We start from the raw sequence: 18,413 nt of genomic DNA, 5'->3' as shown, positions 1-18,413 counted from the left end.
GGCTGGTGAGGTGGAGGTGAAACCTCCTGACTGACCCGGTTTTGTGGGCAGGGAGCTTGGCTTGCAGTCAGTCCTCCTTAAAGAAGGAGGAATAAAAAGAGACCACTTCTGGTCCTGGCTTGTGGGGGTGTGTGGTTCACCAGCTCCAAGGCCGGGGGTGCAGAGCTGCCAGCGGTGCTGTCGGGCAGTAGGTGCTGGTTCGTGGATGCTGGAGGGCTCGGCAGGCTGGGATGCAGCATCTGCTTGGCCTCGGCTGGAGGTGGCCTCAGGGAGCTGCTGGGACCAGCTGAGCATTGCCAACATCAGCATCCCGTAACGTAGCTCCTGCCTCTCTTGGGTATCCTTTGCTGCTGCTTGTCAAAGCCGAAGCTATCACACGGAACTAGTTATGGCCAGGAAACATTTTGTCATCCATTCATGTTTTCATCTAACACAGCTGTGGAGGGCTGGGAATTCAAGCTGCAGAGGCAGGCTGAGCGAGGCAGCAGCTCAGCTCAGCCCTCTCCTCGGCTCAGCGGGGAAACAAGGACCCGAGAAGTGTCCCTGCAGGGCGGCGATGCCGCGGTGCGTGCCCGTCACCTGTAGCTCAGAGTCCTTCCTCACAAGCACTAGGAGGCTTTTTGCAGGCTGAGCCTGTGGCTGGGTCTCTGCAGTGCTGTGGTGCTTGGTGATGTTGGTGGAGGCGGCTCGAGGGTTGCTCCCTGTCGGTGCCGGGCTCTCCTCGCAGCAGGGAGATGCCGCCGGGCCTGGCGCTGCTGCCGCGGGGCCTGGGGGCAGCTGCGGGGTGGAGGAGGGTGAATCAGGTGCTGGAAAAAAACAAAGATGGCAAGAAACAGCCTGCTGCTGCAGAGAGGATGCAGGAGCAGAATAGGATGACATCAAGAGGCCAGAGGTGAATAAACAAACCGCAGCGCAGCGCTGCCGCGCCCAGCCCTGGCTGCTGCCGCCCTGCCCCGCGCAGACCGGCCGGGTGTCTCCGTGCTCTCCCTGCTAACACCACCACAATAATGAGGCCTGGCTGCTCCCCACATACCTCGGGGGTGGCATGAGAGCACCCCAGGGGCTGCGGACGAGGCGATGGGAGCATCCCAAGCCCCAGAGCACCCGGGCAGCAGCCGTGCCAAGGCGCTGCGTGCGGCCGCCCCGCTGCCTCCTCCCCATCCAAATGAAAGGCAGCTGTGAATCCACACTGCAGGCGTGTGGCTCGGCCTTCCACAGCCTCCCTGCCACCTCCAGGAGCTCTCCTCGGGCAGGAGAACAAACTTAGCCCCTGCCCCTGCCCACCGGTACCTGTCCCTGCCACCCGCTCTGTCCCACTGGGGCCCAGGAGCCTCACTGCCACCCTAAAGGCCGTGCCACCACTGCTGCGTGCCCGTGTCCATGCAGGCTGTAGCGATGCCTCGCAGCCCACTCGAGGCTGTGACTTTTCTGCTGAGTCCTGGGGTGATCTGCGGTTGTCTTGGTCTGCGTCGTGTTTGTGCACTGCTGTCACTGCTGTCATTGACCACCCCAGCCTCCTGCACCCTGTTCGGTGTCACGCTTTCAGTCCAACTGCCAGGCTCGTTGCTCATGGTTGATGTTTTGTTTTTCTTTTCTTTTTTTTTCCTGTTTTTTTTTTGTTTTGTCTCATGCAAATTAGTGTGTCCCATCTCTGGTGACGAATTCTGCTTCCTAGCAGAAGTGTCTGCTGGGGAACAGCTTGTGGTCACTGGGGTTTGGAATAGCTAAGAAAATGCGACGTGATGATCTTCCCACACAGCTGGCTCTATTCTGCTGGTGCTGGAGTGGTGTGAGCTGGTATTATCATCACTTTGGTTCACTGTTTTTCTTTTTTTCTTTTTCCTTAGATCCAAAAACAGCCACTGAAACAGAAACCGAGATCTGTGCAGAATGGGAGATAAAGACCATTACTAGTGCACTGAAAACTTACCTGAGGTAAGGCAGAAAAGGCTCGTCTGTCGTGAGGCTTCAGGACAAACTCAGCAATGATCTGGGACGTTACTGCCTACTATTGCTGATACTTAACAAAAACACTTTAATATAAATGAAAGAGAAACTGCTGCTAGAGAATTTATTCTGGCTTTTTCCTTGACCCTCCAGCATGTTTGAGTAGGATGTGGGGAATACGTTGAGCTCTCTGGAAAATGCATATATCATACAGACGTAATTAAAAAAGCTCATTCTTGCATGCCCTGCCTTGATTTCAGCTTCTGCTGAAGCTTTTTGCAGTAGGCTTCTGCCTAATGAGTGTGTGGCAGAAAGTGAGCACCGCGCTCCTGTAAGGAGCAGTTGTTACAGAACTGGGTGCTTAGCTTCGTTTCAGTAATAATTTCTGTATGAAAGCCGATGCCATTATCATTGTGGGTTATCTTCCAAAAATGTTAGTTTGTTGGCAGCAGTCAGCATTTCATTATCCACAACATGCTTCTACCTGTCGCGACTGCAGGTTTTTGCTTTCTGTTGTTCTGTGTTGGTTTGGTTTTCTTTTTTGAGATGCAGAGAACAAGAGAGAAGCTAAATCCAATTAGAGTGATGAGTATAATTAGCTTGGTGGATCTCAGCCTAGAAAATCACAAAACACTACATAATTTTGCTTGATTGGCAACCTTTGTTCCAATGTTTGAACTGTTTGCAAAGCACTGAAGAACGTCGCCAGCACCAAGATGTCCCACTGAAAGGATGTGCAAGGGGAGGGGAGAATTGGAAATATAATGGGAACAGCGACTGTTAAAGTTTTATGACTAGGCTTGTTTCTCTTTTTAATTTATTTTTAAACTTACTTGGAAATCATGGGCTCGCTGTTGCACTAAAACTCTGTGTTACAGTGTTAGCGAAGAACAGCCAAAATTAAAAACAAAGTTGGTATGGTACTGAAAAGGGAGGAAGAATAAACCGAGGGTACTTTAGCAGGTCTTAAGCCTTCTGATGAGAGGAATTTATTGGAGTTGCTATTGCTTAGTTCTGCTCTTTAAAAAGAGAGCTGACTTTATGGTAACAGCAAAGCTTTATTTCTGCAATTTTGCGATTGTGTTGCTCAGCTGTGTTTTGTCTGTGTTACCTTTTTATCTTCCAGAATGCTTCCGGGGCCACTCATGATGTACCAGTTTCAAAGAAGCTTCATCAAAGCAGCAAGTGAGTTTGTTGATGTTGATGGCATCAGTCTGAAGGAGGAACAGAATTTGCAAGCAGCTGAGCATAACCTCTACCCTGCTGCTCCCCCACTGAACCCTTGTTCTTAAATCCTGGAGAGCAGACTAAGGATGGAGATGCAAAGGGCAGGGTGTTGTTTGGGACTTACTGGGTACAAAGGGAACGCACGGTGCGGGGCTAGGGGAGAGCTGGCTGATGGCACTAACTGGTGCTGCAGTTATTTCTTTCTCTGACCATCAGCTGCCAAAATGAGCGAGGCCGTTGTTCAAACAACACCTCCAGTGCTATGGTTAGATCAGTTGCGGTTCAGAAGTCTGTGCTGCTTTCCTTTGCTCTAGGAGGATGCTTTAATATGGGAGCAGGTAATTGTCGGGTAGCAGCTCTGTGCTGGTACAGCCTGATGCATACAGGTGAGGACTTGTGGGTTAGGAGGCTCCCATGGGTGGTGGTCACATCGGCGGTGGCCTCCTGAAGAGGGGTCAGGGCAGGGGACTCCTCGGTGGATCCTGTTTTTAGGCTGTTGGGGCATGTCTGCCAGCACCTGCAGATCCAACCAGCCTGCTGAGACCAGATGCTAAAATCTTTCCGGGCGTTGTGCTGAGCACATTCTTACGGTGCTTGGAAACACATTGGATGAGAATGTGCTGATGCTTCCCATTGTTGAAACTGGAGGAACACTCTGGTTACAGCCAGCCCATTTCCTGATCACAACTGGCTTTTCATATGGCTGGCATCTGCTCTCAGCTCATTGTTTCAGCCCATTAGTTTCTTCCTTTCTCAAACAACTGATTGGAGTTGGTAAAGAGAAAAAACACTGTGGAGAATACCCGCAGCGTGCCTGGGTGTAGGTTGGAGTTAGGGAGTGGGAGCCTCGGGTCCCTGGGATGTCTGTCAGTGTTGCTCTCTGGGCCCGCATGCCTTTTTCTGTAATAACCCTTCTGATGCAGGGATAAATCATCTTCTATTTCCAATGCAGAACTGGAGAATCAGGAATCCAGGGTGTCAGAGATCCACAGCCTTGTTCATCGGCTCCCGGAGAAAAACAGGCAGATGCTGCACTTGCTCATGAACCACTTGGCAAAGTATGTATATGACTGATATGTTTTTCTCTCCATTTTCCACTTCCTCTGAAAGTTAATAGTGGTAAAAAAAAGTTTCCTTGTGTGTGTGTGTGTGTGTGTTTGGTGTTGAGTCATATCTGGTTTACGAGTAAATGGAAACCTGTGTGTGCGTGAGATGGGGATCGGTACCCGGGGCAGCGTGGGTGGCAGGGGCGCTGGGCTGTCCCGCTGACCTACATCGCCGCGGGGCCGTGCGGGTGCTGGTGGCGTGTTGGTGGGCTCGACTGTCGGGGTGAAGCTCCTCACTGGGGTTTGGATCAAGCCTGGTGTTAAAGGACTGGAAGTTATTTCTCGGCAGCGATAGGATACTGCTCTGGGGCATGTTTTCTGCCTTTGTGCAGCTCAGTTAGTCAATACTTCTAGGTCACCTTGAAACTTTTCAAGGGCAAAGGAGTTGAATAAATTTTTTGCTCTCAGTGATAGAGCTGACCTATAATTTCTCATCTTCTTCCTGCTCCTGCTGGTCACCATGGAAACCTTTGATTAGTGCTTAAAAAGTGAAAGCATCATAAGGTGTTTGTGCCAGCCTCAAGGCTGCGGGGTCGCACCTGCCCTCGTCGTTCGCTCCGGTGCGGTGTAAGCACGAGGGATTAGGCAGGGCTTGGAAACCTTGGTGAATGAGTTAATTGGCATAACCAGTTAGAATAAATCTGGGAGAACCTGAAGTTATCTGTTGAAGAGAAAAAAATAATAAACAATACTTGAAATATGCTTAAAAACGACTCCAGATGCTTTCTTATGACATGTGTTTGTATCTGTTCCATGGACTCCCCGGCTAGGCTGTTAAAAACCAAAGAGCTGGTTTAGATCTCAGTTTCAAAACCTTCTGCATTTACAGGCTGAAGCCAAGGAATAGGGAGTTCCAGGTACTCCCGTCAGCCAAATATGTGCGAGGAATCTCGTAACTGCTTAAGTGCTTTTCATTTAAAGGAAAACCTGGTGGTATTCAAGTGTGAGATGTGGAGGGGGAGGCAGGTAATACAATGGGTTTCAAGCTGTTTTAGTAGGGAAGGAACTAAAACAAAACACAAACAAACAATGAGCGTAGTGGTGCTTGCCATATTGGGAAGAGAAACAGCTCATAGTGGTTGTTTAATGGGAAAAAAATTATCCCGGAGAAAGGCAGGAAGCCGCTGGAACAAGAGCCTGTTCTGTCGCAGTGGGGCTGGAGGGCTGAAAGCTCTTGCTGAGCTCCTCGGGGTGCTCCTGGACGTGTCTGTGGTGGAGATGGGGGGGCTTTGTGTAGGGTCTCAGCTGGGGTGTCCCTACGGGCAGACCCTGCAGCTTGGTGCTGCTCCTGGAGGGACAGGTCGAACAAACGGGCAGCACCCGCAGCTCTCCTGCATCGGTCCCGCACCCGCTGCTCCCGCACCCCGCAGCTTCTGCCTGTGTGCCCTGGGGCTGCTGCGACCCCCGAGCACCTTGCTGGCCGTGGGAGCAGCGTGGCTCGGGACTCGTTGCTGTTGTACCGGCTGCGGTGCCGTACCGCCGGGTTAATGACCTTGCATTTGATCCTAACCGGAGATAAAGCTTCACATCTGCAGAAGCTGTTTGGAGAGCGAGAGCGTGGCAGCAGGACGGGGCCTGGCGTGGGCGACCTGCCTGGGGAGGGGTGCTCCGGAGGGGGGCACAGGCTTCGGGGGCTGCCCCGTCCCTGCACACAGGGTGCCCAGAGCTGGTGTGGTGAAACCAAAGGGCCCCTTCCTGCCCCCACCGAGCCGGGCTGCAGTTCTCAGAGGGGGTTGCCTCAGCTGTTTCTGTTTTTTTCTGTTTTTTTTTTTTTAGCAATGTATGAATAATCAAGATTTGCATTTTTATCTGATGAGCTAAAAAAGTATTTCTCACAGTATTACTGTGGAGATCTCTGACACTAAAAACAGAACACAATCTGTATTGGTCAAATAGAGAAAGAAAGAGAGCCTATCTGCCCTATGTTGTGTTACATCTCTTTTTTTTGGTTTGTACATTCGCTGTTGCTGAGTGAAAAGGGAAACCAGGCTTCTTGTTTGGCGTGGGGCTGCCATGAGTAATGGTAATAAAACCATGCTAGCACAGCCGATACATTCAAAATTGGCAATTATTAATACAAATTAAATATCAGCCAGGATAAGCGCTTTGAGGTGGCTGAGTAGTGCACTTTTTCCCTTGCAGCAGAGCACTTGTGCAGCAGTGCTGAGAGAAATGCCGCGGGTTTCCCATGGTGGCCGGGCCCTCGCCGAGTGGGTGCTCGAGTGGGCGCTGGAATCCGGAGAGAGGCGCTCGAGCACCCCCGCGTCCCCCCCTGTGCCGACGGGGAGACACCGCGCTGGTGTTCACAGGGAGAGGAGAGCTGGAGGTGGGGGACAGGTCCCGGAGACAGGCATGGGAGGGTGTGCAAAGAGAAAATGAGGCTGCTCGCATTGAGGCTGACCTCTTGCTGCAGCTTTGAGCCTGTTTGCACTGCCTCTTGAGGTGTCCAGGTGTCCAGGCAGTTATCCCCTGTAAAACCAGAGCGTGAGCAATCTGTCAGTGCTCCTCCATCAGTAACTTCATGCTGCGAATTTCCTCCTCTCCTCTCCAGCCACCGGTTCCAGGGAAACTTGCTATTATTATGGTAATCTTTGACCCACAAGTAGATGAAACCTTTAATTTTCCTTCCTGGGCCACGTTCACCCTGTCAGGATTTCTGTGATAAACCCAGCTGTGATTTAGTGTTCCTGAAGCATAGGAGACCTCCTTGTTCTGATGTTTTCTCAAAAGGATCTGTACCGAAAAGCCTGTCCACGTGTAGTAGGAGCAGTCCCAATGAGCACCCGCAGCCCCTCAACCTTTCCAGGGGATTTCTAAGGATGCATCTGTTGAACCTGGTATAGTTCTGGATGGCCTCAAAAATAGTGTGGTTTCTCTTGTCTCAGGCCAGAATCAAACGTCTTTTAAAGAATTAAAAGGCAAAGCCAGTACCTGTCTTTTCCTTATTCTTGCTGTTTTGGTTGCAAGTCACTACTGCTTAGTCACTGCCACTTCTTGGAGCTTTTGGTGTTTGCAGGAGATGGCTGGGAAGAGTACTCTTGATGCCCCTAGTTTACAAACAAGAATAAAGACGTTTTAAAAAGCTGCATGAACACTTTATGCAAAGAAACACGTGAGTTCACTGAGCGAGCACACATGTTAGGGGAAGTGTGTGGTGCAGCAAAGCTTCCCCTCTGTGTTTCAATGCCGTGTTTGAGCTGCTTGCACACACCTCCACCACCCGTGCGAGGCAGCGAGCAGGAGCCCCCTCGGTGCCGGTGCCGGTGTGGGAGCCGCGCTGCAGCAGCCCCAGGGGCGAGCAGGTCCAGGCCCGGCTTCCCCGGCTGCTCTCTTTGTTTTGCAGCCTGACGTGCGGTGCTAGGTTTGATCTGTGCTGATACTGAAGTGGAAGAGCCACGTACTGCTATTGAGCAGAGGAAAATCCCCATTAATATTCAAATTAAAACGCTAGAAATCTGTGTTTATTTCTCTCCCGGGTGCAGCATCAGCCAGAGCAGGACCAGAGCCTCTCAGCGTGCAGGAGCCCGAGCTCAGCACGTGCCCTCCACAGCCCCGGCCATTGGGCTCCATGTGGCGTGGGACTGCTCTCTCCATGCCTCCAAGGGGGAGTTTTGTCACCTTTTCTGGGTGAGGAGGGAGGGAGGCGAGGCGCCGGGCGGCCGTGGAGCTGCGGCAGGCCGTCCCCAGCCGTCACCTAGCAACTCCGCGCGGCTCGGAGCTGTTGTGCTGCAGCTATCTCCTCTTGGCCCGGCACCTATCTCCAGGAACGTCTGCGCTTCGCTTCAGAATGCGCATTTATCGATGGCTTGTGCCAGCTCTGATGAAACCGATTTTTCCCCCTGTCAAATAATTAAAGCGAGTTCCAGCGCCGCGCAGCCTGGGGGTGGCCACGCCGAGGGCCGAAGCGGGTGGCGGGAAGGTGCCCGTCCTGTCAGCGACCTGTGGCGGCGGCCCCGCCATCTTGTCCTCCTCTCACGTGCCTTCTCCGGGAGGAGTGGATGCTCTGTGGGTGCAGAGCATGAGGGTTTTACACCGATTATTTTTCAAGAATTTGGGTGTATATATATATATATTTTTTTTTTGCATGGACATAACTCAACACCTGAGGCGTGTGCTCTGACTGCAGTGATCAGAGTCACGTCCGTCAGTGCTGGTGCCCCGTCAGCGCAGCTCAGCGCTGGGCTCACTGCATGTGTTGCTGCTCCGCCTGGTACCTCAGCCCTGGGGCTGAGCCGCCTCTGCCCCGGGCACCCGTGCCTCTCCTGGCAAAAGGTCAAAGCAATTAAGGAGGCTGCAGAAGAAAAGTGTGTACGTGTGTTTAGCGAAAATTAATTATCTTTCATCATTCACAGCTGTGGCCTGGCCAGCAGTGACTAGTTCCCCTTGTTTTTGCTGTGGTGTTGTTTTCTACTTTACGTGTTTTAACCAACATGATAGTGATTGCTATCTCTAGCACAAATCATTTCCCACTTATCAGCGTGGATGCTTTACACCAGCCTTGCGGGGCGGCTGCTGCGACCCAGCGAGTGATGCCCCCGCCGGCAGGACACACAGGGCTGGATGTGGAGAGGAGCGTAGGACAGGGGGCTCACGACATCGCTGGCAAAGGAGAGGGAGAAAAAAATCCTCCAGGGTCTCCCCTGGAGGCAGAGCCTGGTGTCTGGTTTGGTTCGCCAGAGCAGCCCGATCCTTGGCTGCTGCCCATGCGAATCCCCTGGGGCCGGCTCGCTGGCAGCGGGCACGGTGCTCACCGCGGCGCTTTGGGTGCCCGGCGGCCTCGGGAACCGCTGGGTCACCCGGCGCTGCACCGGGGCAGCTGCTTCCTGCAGAAATGTGCTTTTCCTCCGGTTGTTTTCCCCGTTTTCCCCCCGAAGGTGCAGCAGGCGATGAGGCTGACGCCTCTTGGCACAGCAGGTCTGATTTCATCCCCGTGGCAGCTGTTTATGCTGCTGTCTGGTAACTATTCATTTGCTTGATTTATGTATTACTTCCAGTAAGTCATTCTTGTCCAGGACATTCTGGAAATTTCCACTAGCCTCTGAGGCCTTTAAGATACGCTTCTCTCATATGTTCTTCGCCTGATTTGGCTGCCAAAAGCAAATAGCGAGCAAGCTCCCTTGACCTTGCATGGAAAGTCTAAGCAGCGTTCCTCCCTCGCCGCTGCTCCCCCTTCCTCACTTCGGAAGTGCTGTCAGTGCCTCGTGCTCGCTCCCGAGCCCGCTGTGGTGCTGCCAGGGCCCCCCAGGCCCGGCACTGTACGGGGGCTTTGCCAACAGCCGGGGCAGTGCCTGGGTTTCTCCAGCCCCAAGCCCCTCATGACCCCACCAGCGCTCGGCTTCCTTGCGGCTGGGAACTCAGGAGGACTTGGAGCACTTGAGTGGCCCACGGGATTTGGGCACTTGCGTAGGTTGCGGAAGGCAGGACTTCTTGTGAAGGAAGCTGTGAAGGTCACCTGCAAGGTGGCTCCCCATGTGCATGTTCTCCCTTGCAGAAAGTGGGAGAATCCTGCCTGAGACCCGTCCGTCCTGGTTTTGCCTTTTTCCCCTTTGTTCCTGTTCCCGTTCTGTCCCTTTGCTTTGTGCCTTGGTTTGAAGCATCAGGTCCTGGTGCCTGGGGAGCTGGCACAGGGGTGCTGCTGCACTGGTGCCGAGCTGGAGCTGGAGCCATTCCTGCTGGTGCTGCTGGGCCTCCTGCCCTGGGACCATTTCACATCAGGCACTTCTGCACGAGTGTTTCATCATGGGTCACAAACAGGCACAAGTTCTGTCACAACGCTGCAATAAGGATGGGCCCAGTGCACTTTCTTTGCCACCAGCCTGTTTCTGTTTAACTTCTATGTTTGCTCTTGTGCCGGGATGAGCTCCAGAGCGCCGTGCTGTGCCCCGGGCTGGGCCAAGCGCTGCCCTTTGGGGATAACCCGGGTCCCATCCGAAGCAGCTCGCTGCCTCGCCTGTGGCCACTGCTGGCAATTCAAGGGAGAGGCTGAGATGAGATGCCGAAGAGAGCGAGCCCTGGAGCTTCATCCCAGCCACAGTGGCACCAGGACCATCGTCTGCTGCTTGCATTGGGCAAGGGGTGCGTACTGGTGGAGGGGCGTGCATTGCCTCTGCGTACCCTGGTGGGCATGGCGAAAGGTGTGAACCAGCACACAGGAAGGAAGAAGGAAAATTTAGACTGATCACGATAAAAAAAAAAAAAAAAAAAAAGCAAAGCAGCAACATACTTGGCAAGAGCGCCAGGAGCTCATGAATGTGGTACGGGAGCCAAGGCAGCGGGCGCAAGCTGAAACGTGGGAAATTCCATCTGAACGTACGAAAAAAGCCTTTCCGTCCGGAGGGAGGCCAGGCGCTGCAAGAGCCTCCAGAGACGCGGTGGGGTCTCCATCAGGGGAGATGCTCAAACCCAGCTGGGCACGGTCCTGCACAGCCTGCTTGGGGCATTGTGCTCGGGTTGGGGGCCGGGGCCGACGACCCCTGGGGTCTGCGCCAACCTCGGCTGCCCGCTGATCCTGGCCGGTGCTCCTGGCCCACACAGCCCCGTTCCTGTGTGCCGCGGGGGGCAGGGTTTGTATTTCTCCTTCCTGGTTTTGGAACTACAGCTCTGAGCAACTCTTTTAAATTGTCCTCTTCCTAATTGGAGCCAAGCCCATGAAGATCGATAAAAATCCTTTTTGTTGTAGTGCTTTGACGTTATTAGCAAGTATAGCCAGTCATCTGTTGTTGGGTTTGTTTTTTTTTTTCCTTAGAGGGGAGCAAACCCAACCCAACCCAGCAGGACTTCAGCTGGCTCCCTGCTCAAGGCAGGGGAGAGGGGGACTGGGAGGGCGAGGCCATGGGCAGCGGGGCAGCGCTGGGTGCAGGGAGCCCGCGGGACCCGCTCCTCACTCGTGCATCCCGGGAGCAGTGGGAAATCCTCCGGGTCGTCCTCTTCCATCAGATGTGGGTTTGTGTAACTCTGGGGTATTTTTAGTGTTGGACGCAGGCAGCGGTGGAGAGATTGCTCTGCAGATTAGTTTGAAATCTTAGCGCAACCATGTTGCATGGCTAATTTAATTACAGCTTTTAACTGGAACCACCTGTAGCTCGATGGGAAGACAAAGGCCGCAGAGGGCCGTATTCCCCTCACAGTGCCTCCAGCGGGGGCTCTGCTGGCTCTCGGGCTCCTCCAGGCTCACACGCATTTTAAGCATTAATGAAATCTGCATGTTTTTGTCGTAATGTTTCAGCCTTCCTTGTTTTCTTAGTTTTTGTATTAGGTTCCTGAAGAAATGATACCTTTAACACAGTTTGTTAGGGGTTTTGTTTCCTGGGCAAGATGGATTTTGGGGGGAAGCTCCAGAAGTGCTCCTGCTAGGTACGAGCCCTGGCGTAACGCGGCGCACTGAAGGCAGCAGACGTGCCGTGGAAATGCGGCAAACTCGAGCTGCAGATCTAGACTGGAATGTAGCTCCGGAGCCAAAGGCTGAAATCTTTGTGCATTTGCTGTTCAACTCCCGCTAAGGTCAACTCTGCTCAAGTAAACCGAACCTGGGCATCGCCGAAACGGCCACCGAACCGCAGCGGGGAGCGGGAGGAGGGAGAGCGGCGCTCCTGCTAACACAGCTCCTCCGCACGGCGCGGTCAGACCCGTGGGGCTGTGCGTGTGCAGCAATGCTTGATGGAAGTGGAGGCATCGCTCTCAAAACCAAACAAACGCAGTCCGTGTAGCACAACGGGGCCTTTCAGACACGGGGGAGTCTCCCTCTGTGCTTTTCCTGCCTCCCGCAGAAACCCTTTGTATGTTGAGGCCATGTAAAGGAAGAGGAAGCACTTAAACGAGGTCAGTGGATGTTCAAACCTCTCCAGCACTTGCAGGCATTCTCTTATATGGTCTTGCGTCTGTCTGCAAATGGCACGGGTCCATTTTTTTCCGTTGCTGCACAGCAACCCACTGGATAATTGGTAATGTGGCCGGAGATGGGCACCTTCCTCATGCTGTGGCTGGTGAGCGAGCGCGACACCGGGCTGCCCTCATGCCTCGCAGCCGGCGCAGTGGTGGGGCCCCAAATCCCTGCTCTCTGCTATTTGCTCTGCCTTGAGGTGAGGGGGATCCTTTCCCACCGCCCGAGCCTTCCTGCTCAGTGGCACTGTAGGGTGAGAGGCGGGATGCTCCTGGAGACGAGACCGGGAAGTGGTTGCAGCACCAGCTGTGCAGGCGCTCCGGGCACGAGCCGCCCTCACCAGCTCTGTCAGCCCCGTACTGGTCTGGTTTTGTTTTTAATAGGAGGTTCTGCAGAATTAAAAAAGAAACAAAAAAAAGCAAAAACGTAGGTGTTCTCTGTGCTTCTTGTGCTTGGCTTCCTGTAATGTGTAAATTAGCAGAAGGCTTTTTTCTACTTCTGCAAATGAACTCTTCACCTCCTAAGACCAGATTGCGATGAGATCAGCTGCTCGCCTTGTTCTAGTCGCTTTTGCTCCACGTTGCTTCTGAAGGATCCCCGGTTCTTAGCGCAGAGGAACACATCGGAGGCTGCAGCATCTCTCTTATCAGGTCCTTTGCAAGTCTTGTATCTCCATCGCACACAGACTCACCCCTCCGGATGCGATAAGGGTGCCCTAAACGAGAGCGGGGGTGCTGCAGGCTCGGCCGCACATCCCTGCGCCCACACCGCCCCGCGGGCACCCCGCTGGTGGGGTCAGGCTGGAGCTCCGTGCTGCGGGGCACATGTCGTTGCTAGCACATAATTATCTGGGTTCTTTTTTATTGTTTATCGCAGTGAAACCGAAACTGTGTGCGGGAACGGGCTGAATCTAGAGCGAGCAGAAGGTTTCCAGTCCGTAGCCGGCGTCTCTCCCCGCTGTCTCTGCCTCCCACGGACACGGGGGCACTGGGGCGTTGTGGTGGGTTTCTCTAGGTGGCCCTTTCTGGGGGACGGACACAGGACCGAGTGACGAGCTGCGAGGTGGCAAATCAATCACAATTGCAACCACAAATTTCGTGTCAAATAACAGGGGCGATGGGGGAGCACACATGGGCAAAGCAGCTGGTTTGCACCGGAGATTCTCTGGCACTCCGGGTGGTGCCCGGCTCACCAGGAGTGAGCTGAGGGAGCTGCTCCTGCTTTCCCCGGGCTGTTTGTGCACACCCGTGTCCGCAGCACAGAGCCTGCTGGCAGCGCGTTTCCTCACCCCGCTCCCTTGGTCTGCCTCACCCCGCTGCGGGGGGTGTAAGGTGCGCCACTGCATGGCCTGCACGGCCACCCCGCATTGGGGCAGGGGATTTGCAGGCTGGTTTATTAAGCTGAGTAGCCTTTGTGCCCTTCGAATGCAATTCCGTGGAAGGGTGTCGCAGTTTGATGGTCAGCTGCTGCCCTGACAAGAGGAAGGGCTGTGGTGGGCACGTGGCTATGCCCATACGTGTGCATGGCAGGGTGCACAAAATCCAGGTGGCTTTTTCAGCACTTTATGTGCTGTTTTTAACCATGATTTTAATTTATTTTACAAAGCTGTAGATTTCTGTATTCCACTTCCATATGGACTGTTTAAATGTTTTGGGGAATGGTGCTAATCGTGTGTTTGTGAAGAGAAAGTGCTCCAAACTACTCCTCAGGTGGAAGAAAGGAGGTAAAACCCCGCTCTGTTCCTCTTCACTGCGACTGAGGCACTTGCACTTTTTTTTAACATTTTCTTTCTCTTTCGGTGCTTTATTGCGCCGCCTGTGATGACTCCATGCTCGTTGTGGGTCCCTTCCAACTCAGGATGTTCTGCGCTTCAACGATTCCTGTTCTCAGCCAAAAACCTGCCCCTGTGCCCGTGGAGGTGGTGGCGCTGGGGGCACGGGAACACAGCACGGTTCTCGTGGGACCACGGAGCTGGCCAAAACCCTGCCGTGGTGCTTGTCCCTAATGGGTAAGATAGCTGCTATTATCCTAACGAGGTCACTGAGCAGAACTGACTGGAGTTGTAAATGGGGGCTGTGCGTGCACACAAAATTACAGGAAGAAGCGAGAGGCTTCGGGGTCAGGGTGGGGGTGTGGGAACTGCGCTCACCTGGTGCCGTCTCTTCCCCAAAAGTGATATTTGTGGGGGGAGCACGGGGGCTGTGTGCCTATGGGCGAGGTGGCAGCTCCTCGTGGTGCCTGGAGTTTTTACCACAGGAGTCGAGGCTGCTTGGTTTGGGAAGCCTGAATCGGAGGAGCGTTGCAGCACCACCAGAGTTTTACTTGCAAGTCGCAGCATGTATGGTATTCACACTGATTGGGCTCACCGATACTGAATTTAACATTTGGCCTGTGCATCTGTTCAGTGTGATAGGAGCGTTTTTTTTTTGTTTTCCCTGGGAGTGAACCCAGGCATCCAGCTGTGGCCAGATTCACCCGGGAGAGAAAGGGAGTCTTGTTGGAGCAAGTCAGATCCCACAGAGCCCGTGCAGGCACACGTCCCGTCCTAGCTGAGCGGGGAAACCTGAGAGCCGTGAGGATGCTTGCTGAAAACCCTTCTTAATTCTCAGCATTGTCCTGGAGTGCTTTGTCAACTGCTTTCAGAAAGTTCCTCCTCATCTTTGCTGGGAGGTTTTGTATTTCCCTGGTGATCTGTCCTCCTTTTGGATCTGCTGGCCTCCATTTGCATTCCTCAGGACTTGGCTGTCCGCACTTCACTCTGCTGTGCAAGTTGTGATGCCGTGCGGCTCGTCGGCCTGCAGGGAGCTGGGGCTGCACAGCGGGGCCGTGCCCCTGCCCCAGGCCCTGCTGCTGCCTGCTGGGGACGTGCAGGCACCGCATGGCAGCAGAGCAGGCGCCCAGCGCGCCCGTCCAGCACCTCAAAAATCCACCAGCCCTCATAGAGCTTCCCTCATCCAAGAGCAGCCCAGAAGAGCCCAGGCACATCCAGGCCTTAATGAACATGACAGGATAAATCGCAGTTATGCAGTCTGTGAACACATCCCTTCTGTATATGTGCTCTGGCTGGAAGCTGAAGCTTAGCCGGTGGTGCTCAGCGGTTCTCCGCGTGTGCCTCCGCGGTGCTTGGCTCTTCCAGTTCTCTTACGGTGAGCTATGGGTGGCGTTGGTGTTTGCAGTGGTACTTGCTGAAGAGCTGCTGTTTCTCATCTCTGTTTCTGATACTGCAGGAGGGGAGCATTGATTTTTAAAACACCTCCTTTCAGTAACTTGAAATCCCTTCCAGGGTTATTGCAGTTATTGCAGTATCCAAACTCAAGCTGTTTCCTTCCCAAGTTTGCTTTTGACAAAACTCCCCATTAGGGCTTCCCTGGTTTTGGATGCCCTCAGCACAGAGCGGTGGTGCCGTCGATATCCCTTGCCCTGGCACCGGGAGGTGGCTGCACACAGCAGCTCTCAGCCGTTGTGCCGTAGCACAGCACCCGCTGGTTCCTGCGCTGCTGCTCCCCGGATCCGGGTGCTGGCGTGGCAGCCGGCCCGGCCCCTCGCTCCTACACCTACACGCTCATCAGCTGCAGCCCAATTAAGCTCGGTAATGCGCAGGGAGGACTCGAATGCACCCAGGAATGTTTCCCAGAACTCATTAGATCTTATCCGATAAATGCCGCTGACTGTGGGCTGTAGCAGCGCTGCCGTCTGTCCGGGAGCGTGCGTGACCCCGACCAGGCTGATGGAAATGGGGTGGCTGCGGTGGGTGGGACACTGCCTGCGAGGCTGCATGGAAATGGAGCTGCCTGCAAACCCCCTGCTGCCTCCTCACCTCTCCTGAGCCCCTCAGCCTCACACCTACCCAGACAGGGTTTTCCTTGTGAGGCAGCCCTGGTGGGAACAGCTTCTGCCATGGCTGCGCCTCGCCTGCGTGGTTTAGTGCAGCTCGTGCAGTTACTGAGTTACTCACCCCCAAATTGCTGCTAAATCCAGAGGTGCTGCTGTCACCCGGTGTGCTATCTATATCCTCTGGGCTTTTTGTCTTTAATTCATCTCCAGCGTCAAACGCGCCCATTTAATTTGTAACAAACTGCCTATAGCGGCCGAAATAATTTTCGGATGGCTAATCCCCTGCATGATTGGGTTTTCGTGTTAGCTTTACTGGTGGTGGCAGAGACAAAATATATTTAGTCCTGCAGCAATACGAACTAGCTGCTTTATTTTCCATCCTATAAGGTCTCGCTAGGCCAGCCGTAACAAGCACTTTGTTTTCAAAGGTTTGTCCCAGGCATGGAAATAGAAACACTTAGGACTTAGCCTTTGTTCCCTTTCAGATGTTTGTTTTCTCAGAGATTTTTCTCTGAATCGGGGAAGATATTCGAACTAATAATAACACTCTTTGGCTGAGGCGTGTATACATTTTATATAAAATGCTTGCCCAAAATAATTCCAGCCACGGAGAGGAGCAGCTCTGTGCCGAGCGGTGCCAGGTCCGGGGGCACGGCGTCCCTCCAGGACGGTGCTGCTGTGGCCGGGCTGCCTGCTGGTGCCCTCAGGGCTGCACACTGATGGAGGTAATTTTGTGTCCTGGCCAAAATGTGTCCACCAGTGTTAGGCAGCACCGCTGATGCCAGCTGATGGCTCAGGAGGTGAAGTGGGAGCGTTGTTTGTCACCATTTGGCTGCGGGGCGGGCTGGGCACCGTGGGGGATGCCCCCACAATATGGGCTCCTTGCGGGTTGCTGAGGATAAATGAATCCTTTAACTGGATTTCCCTGAGAGCAAATGGGAGGTGTTGGCCAGGCTGGAGGACCTGAAATCGTTGACGTCTGTGAAAGCAAAGAGGGCGAGGACGGCGTCCCCCACCGCTCGCTGTGCCGCGCTGCGCTCGTCCCCTGCTACCTGCTGCTGGCTTCCAGCCGGTGCAGCACAGAAATATTTACTGTTCCTGTAAGCTTTCTCTGCACTGAAGCCTGACTACCAATTACTCTGTATTAAATTATGTTTGGTCATGCTGGTGATTATACAGTATCCAAGCAACCCAGGCATAATCTAATTTAGCACACAACATGGATTTACTCTGCTCCCCTCTCCGCTGTTTTTCTGCGAGTGAATGCGAAGTGACCGGCCTTCCGCGGGCACAGGAGACCCGCGCTGCTGGGGGGCTGCAGCAGCGGTGTGAGCCCACAGCTCCCGGTCCAGCTGCGTGTGCTGGGTGCTTGCAACGGCATCGTGTGCTGAGAGGAGGGGAAGCAGCCCCAAACCCAATGCCCAGCAGCCAGTCGATATCGCGGCGCGCTGCAAGCACCGAGCGCTGCTCGAGAGGTTGTTCTGGGTTCCCACCTCCCATCTGTGCTGGAGGGGACTTCTGCAAAGCATGGAGGGCGAGAGAACTGCAAACGGACCCATCTAAATTGCTGTTAGTGCAATTGATTTCAGAGTGCACTGAGGGCCAGGAAGAAGCAGCAGGTTAAAAGGAAAATACAGGAAATACTTGGAAACCTTCTGAAGGGCAGCTCCGGAATGGAACTAACGATGCCTGCAGAAAAGCATCTGTGAAAAGCACCAGCATTAGGGACACTTTGGGATGAGAACACCCCGTCTTTAGAAACTGGGGCATTATTTGCTAGTACAAAGGATGATGGAGAGGTATAATTTATAGTAAATCATCATGTGGATAATGGATGTGGAATTTGAAGGATGTGAAAGGTGAATCATGTTTTGTAGCATAGCTTTAGTAACCAAGCACTATAAAGGTTACTAGTGGAAAAGTACCCGTGTTACAGTGCAGAAATTCATGTGCCACCCTGATTTATTCCAGAAGGGACCGAGCCCCGTGCAGCTGCAAAATGTCGTTCACCCTTTGCGGAGTCAAAGCTCCGTGGCAAAGAGGAGAGCGTGGTGCCGGAGGGGGCACGGGGCCGAGGGCTGGCACTGGTACCGGGGGGGCTTCCTGGGGGCTGGGGCAGAGCCAGGTCTGCTGCGGGGGCAGCGGGACCCTGCCCTCGCTGGGAAGCCATTAATGCTTTAGTCTGTAATAATTAACAGGACCGTGTACAGCTGCCTCCTGGTAATAAGTCAATGACAAAGCAATTTATTAGAGTGATGTATTACGTGATAACGGTAATGAGAAATGAAGGAACCTAATTTTGTAAGACTTGGATCAATTCAGTTGTGTTTTTTTTATAAATGAACATTGTTTTAGCAACCACAGAAGATCATTCGAATTATTATTTTATTAGGACTTTCAAAACTATTTCGGTTTCAGCT

At 53.5% G+C, this 18,413-nt stretch overlaps 1 protein-coding gene across 5 annotated transcripts in view; it reads left to right on the top strand.

Moving 5' to 3' along the window:
- The window catches only part of ARHGAP26 (Rho GTPase activating protein 26), a 119,806-nt gene that overhangs the window by 60,102 nt on the left and 41,291 nt on the right, over positions 1-18,413 (top strand). For all 5 annotated transcript variants that reach the window (XR_014697950.1, XM_084535796.1, XM_084535797.1 and 2 more), the window contains exons 15-17: positions 1,848-1,935; positions 3,074-3,132; positions 4,127-4,232. Coding sequence is in view for 4 of the 5 variants with exons in the window: in XM_084535796.1 (XP_084391922.1) it covers positions 1,848-1,935; positions 3,074-3,132; positions 4,127-4,232 (253 nt within the window). In the remaining variant the exon portion in view is untranslated. The remainder of the gene's footprint in view (positions 1-1,847; positions 1,936-3,073; positions 3,133-4,126; positions 4,233-18,413) is intronic.

This window comes from Aythya ferina, assembly GCF_964211825.1.
Source record: "Aythya ferina genome assembly, chromosome: 14".
In the NCBI taxonomy this organism is placed as follows: Eukaryota; Metazoa; Chordata; class Aves; order Anseriformes; family Anatidae; genus Aythya; species Aythya ferina.
This window is presented reverse-complemented; position numbering and strand designations above follow the sequence as displayed.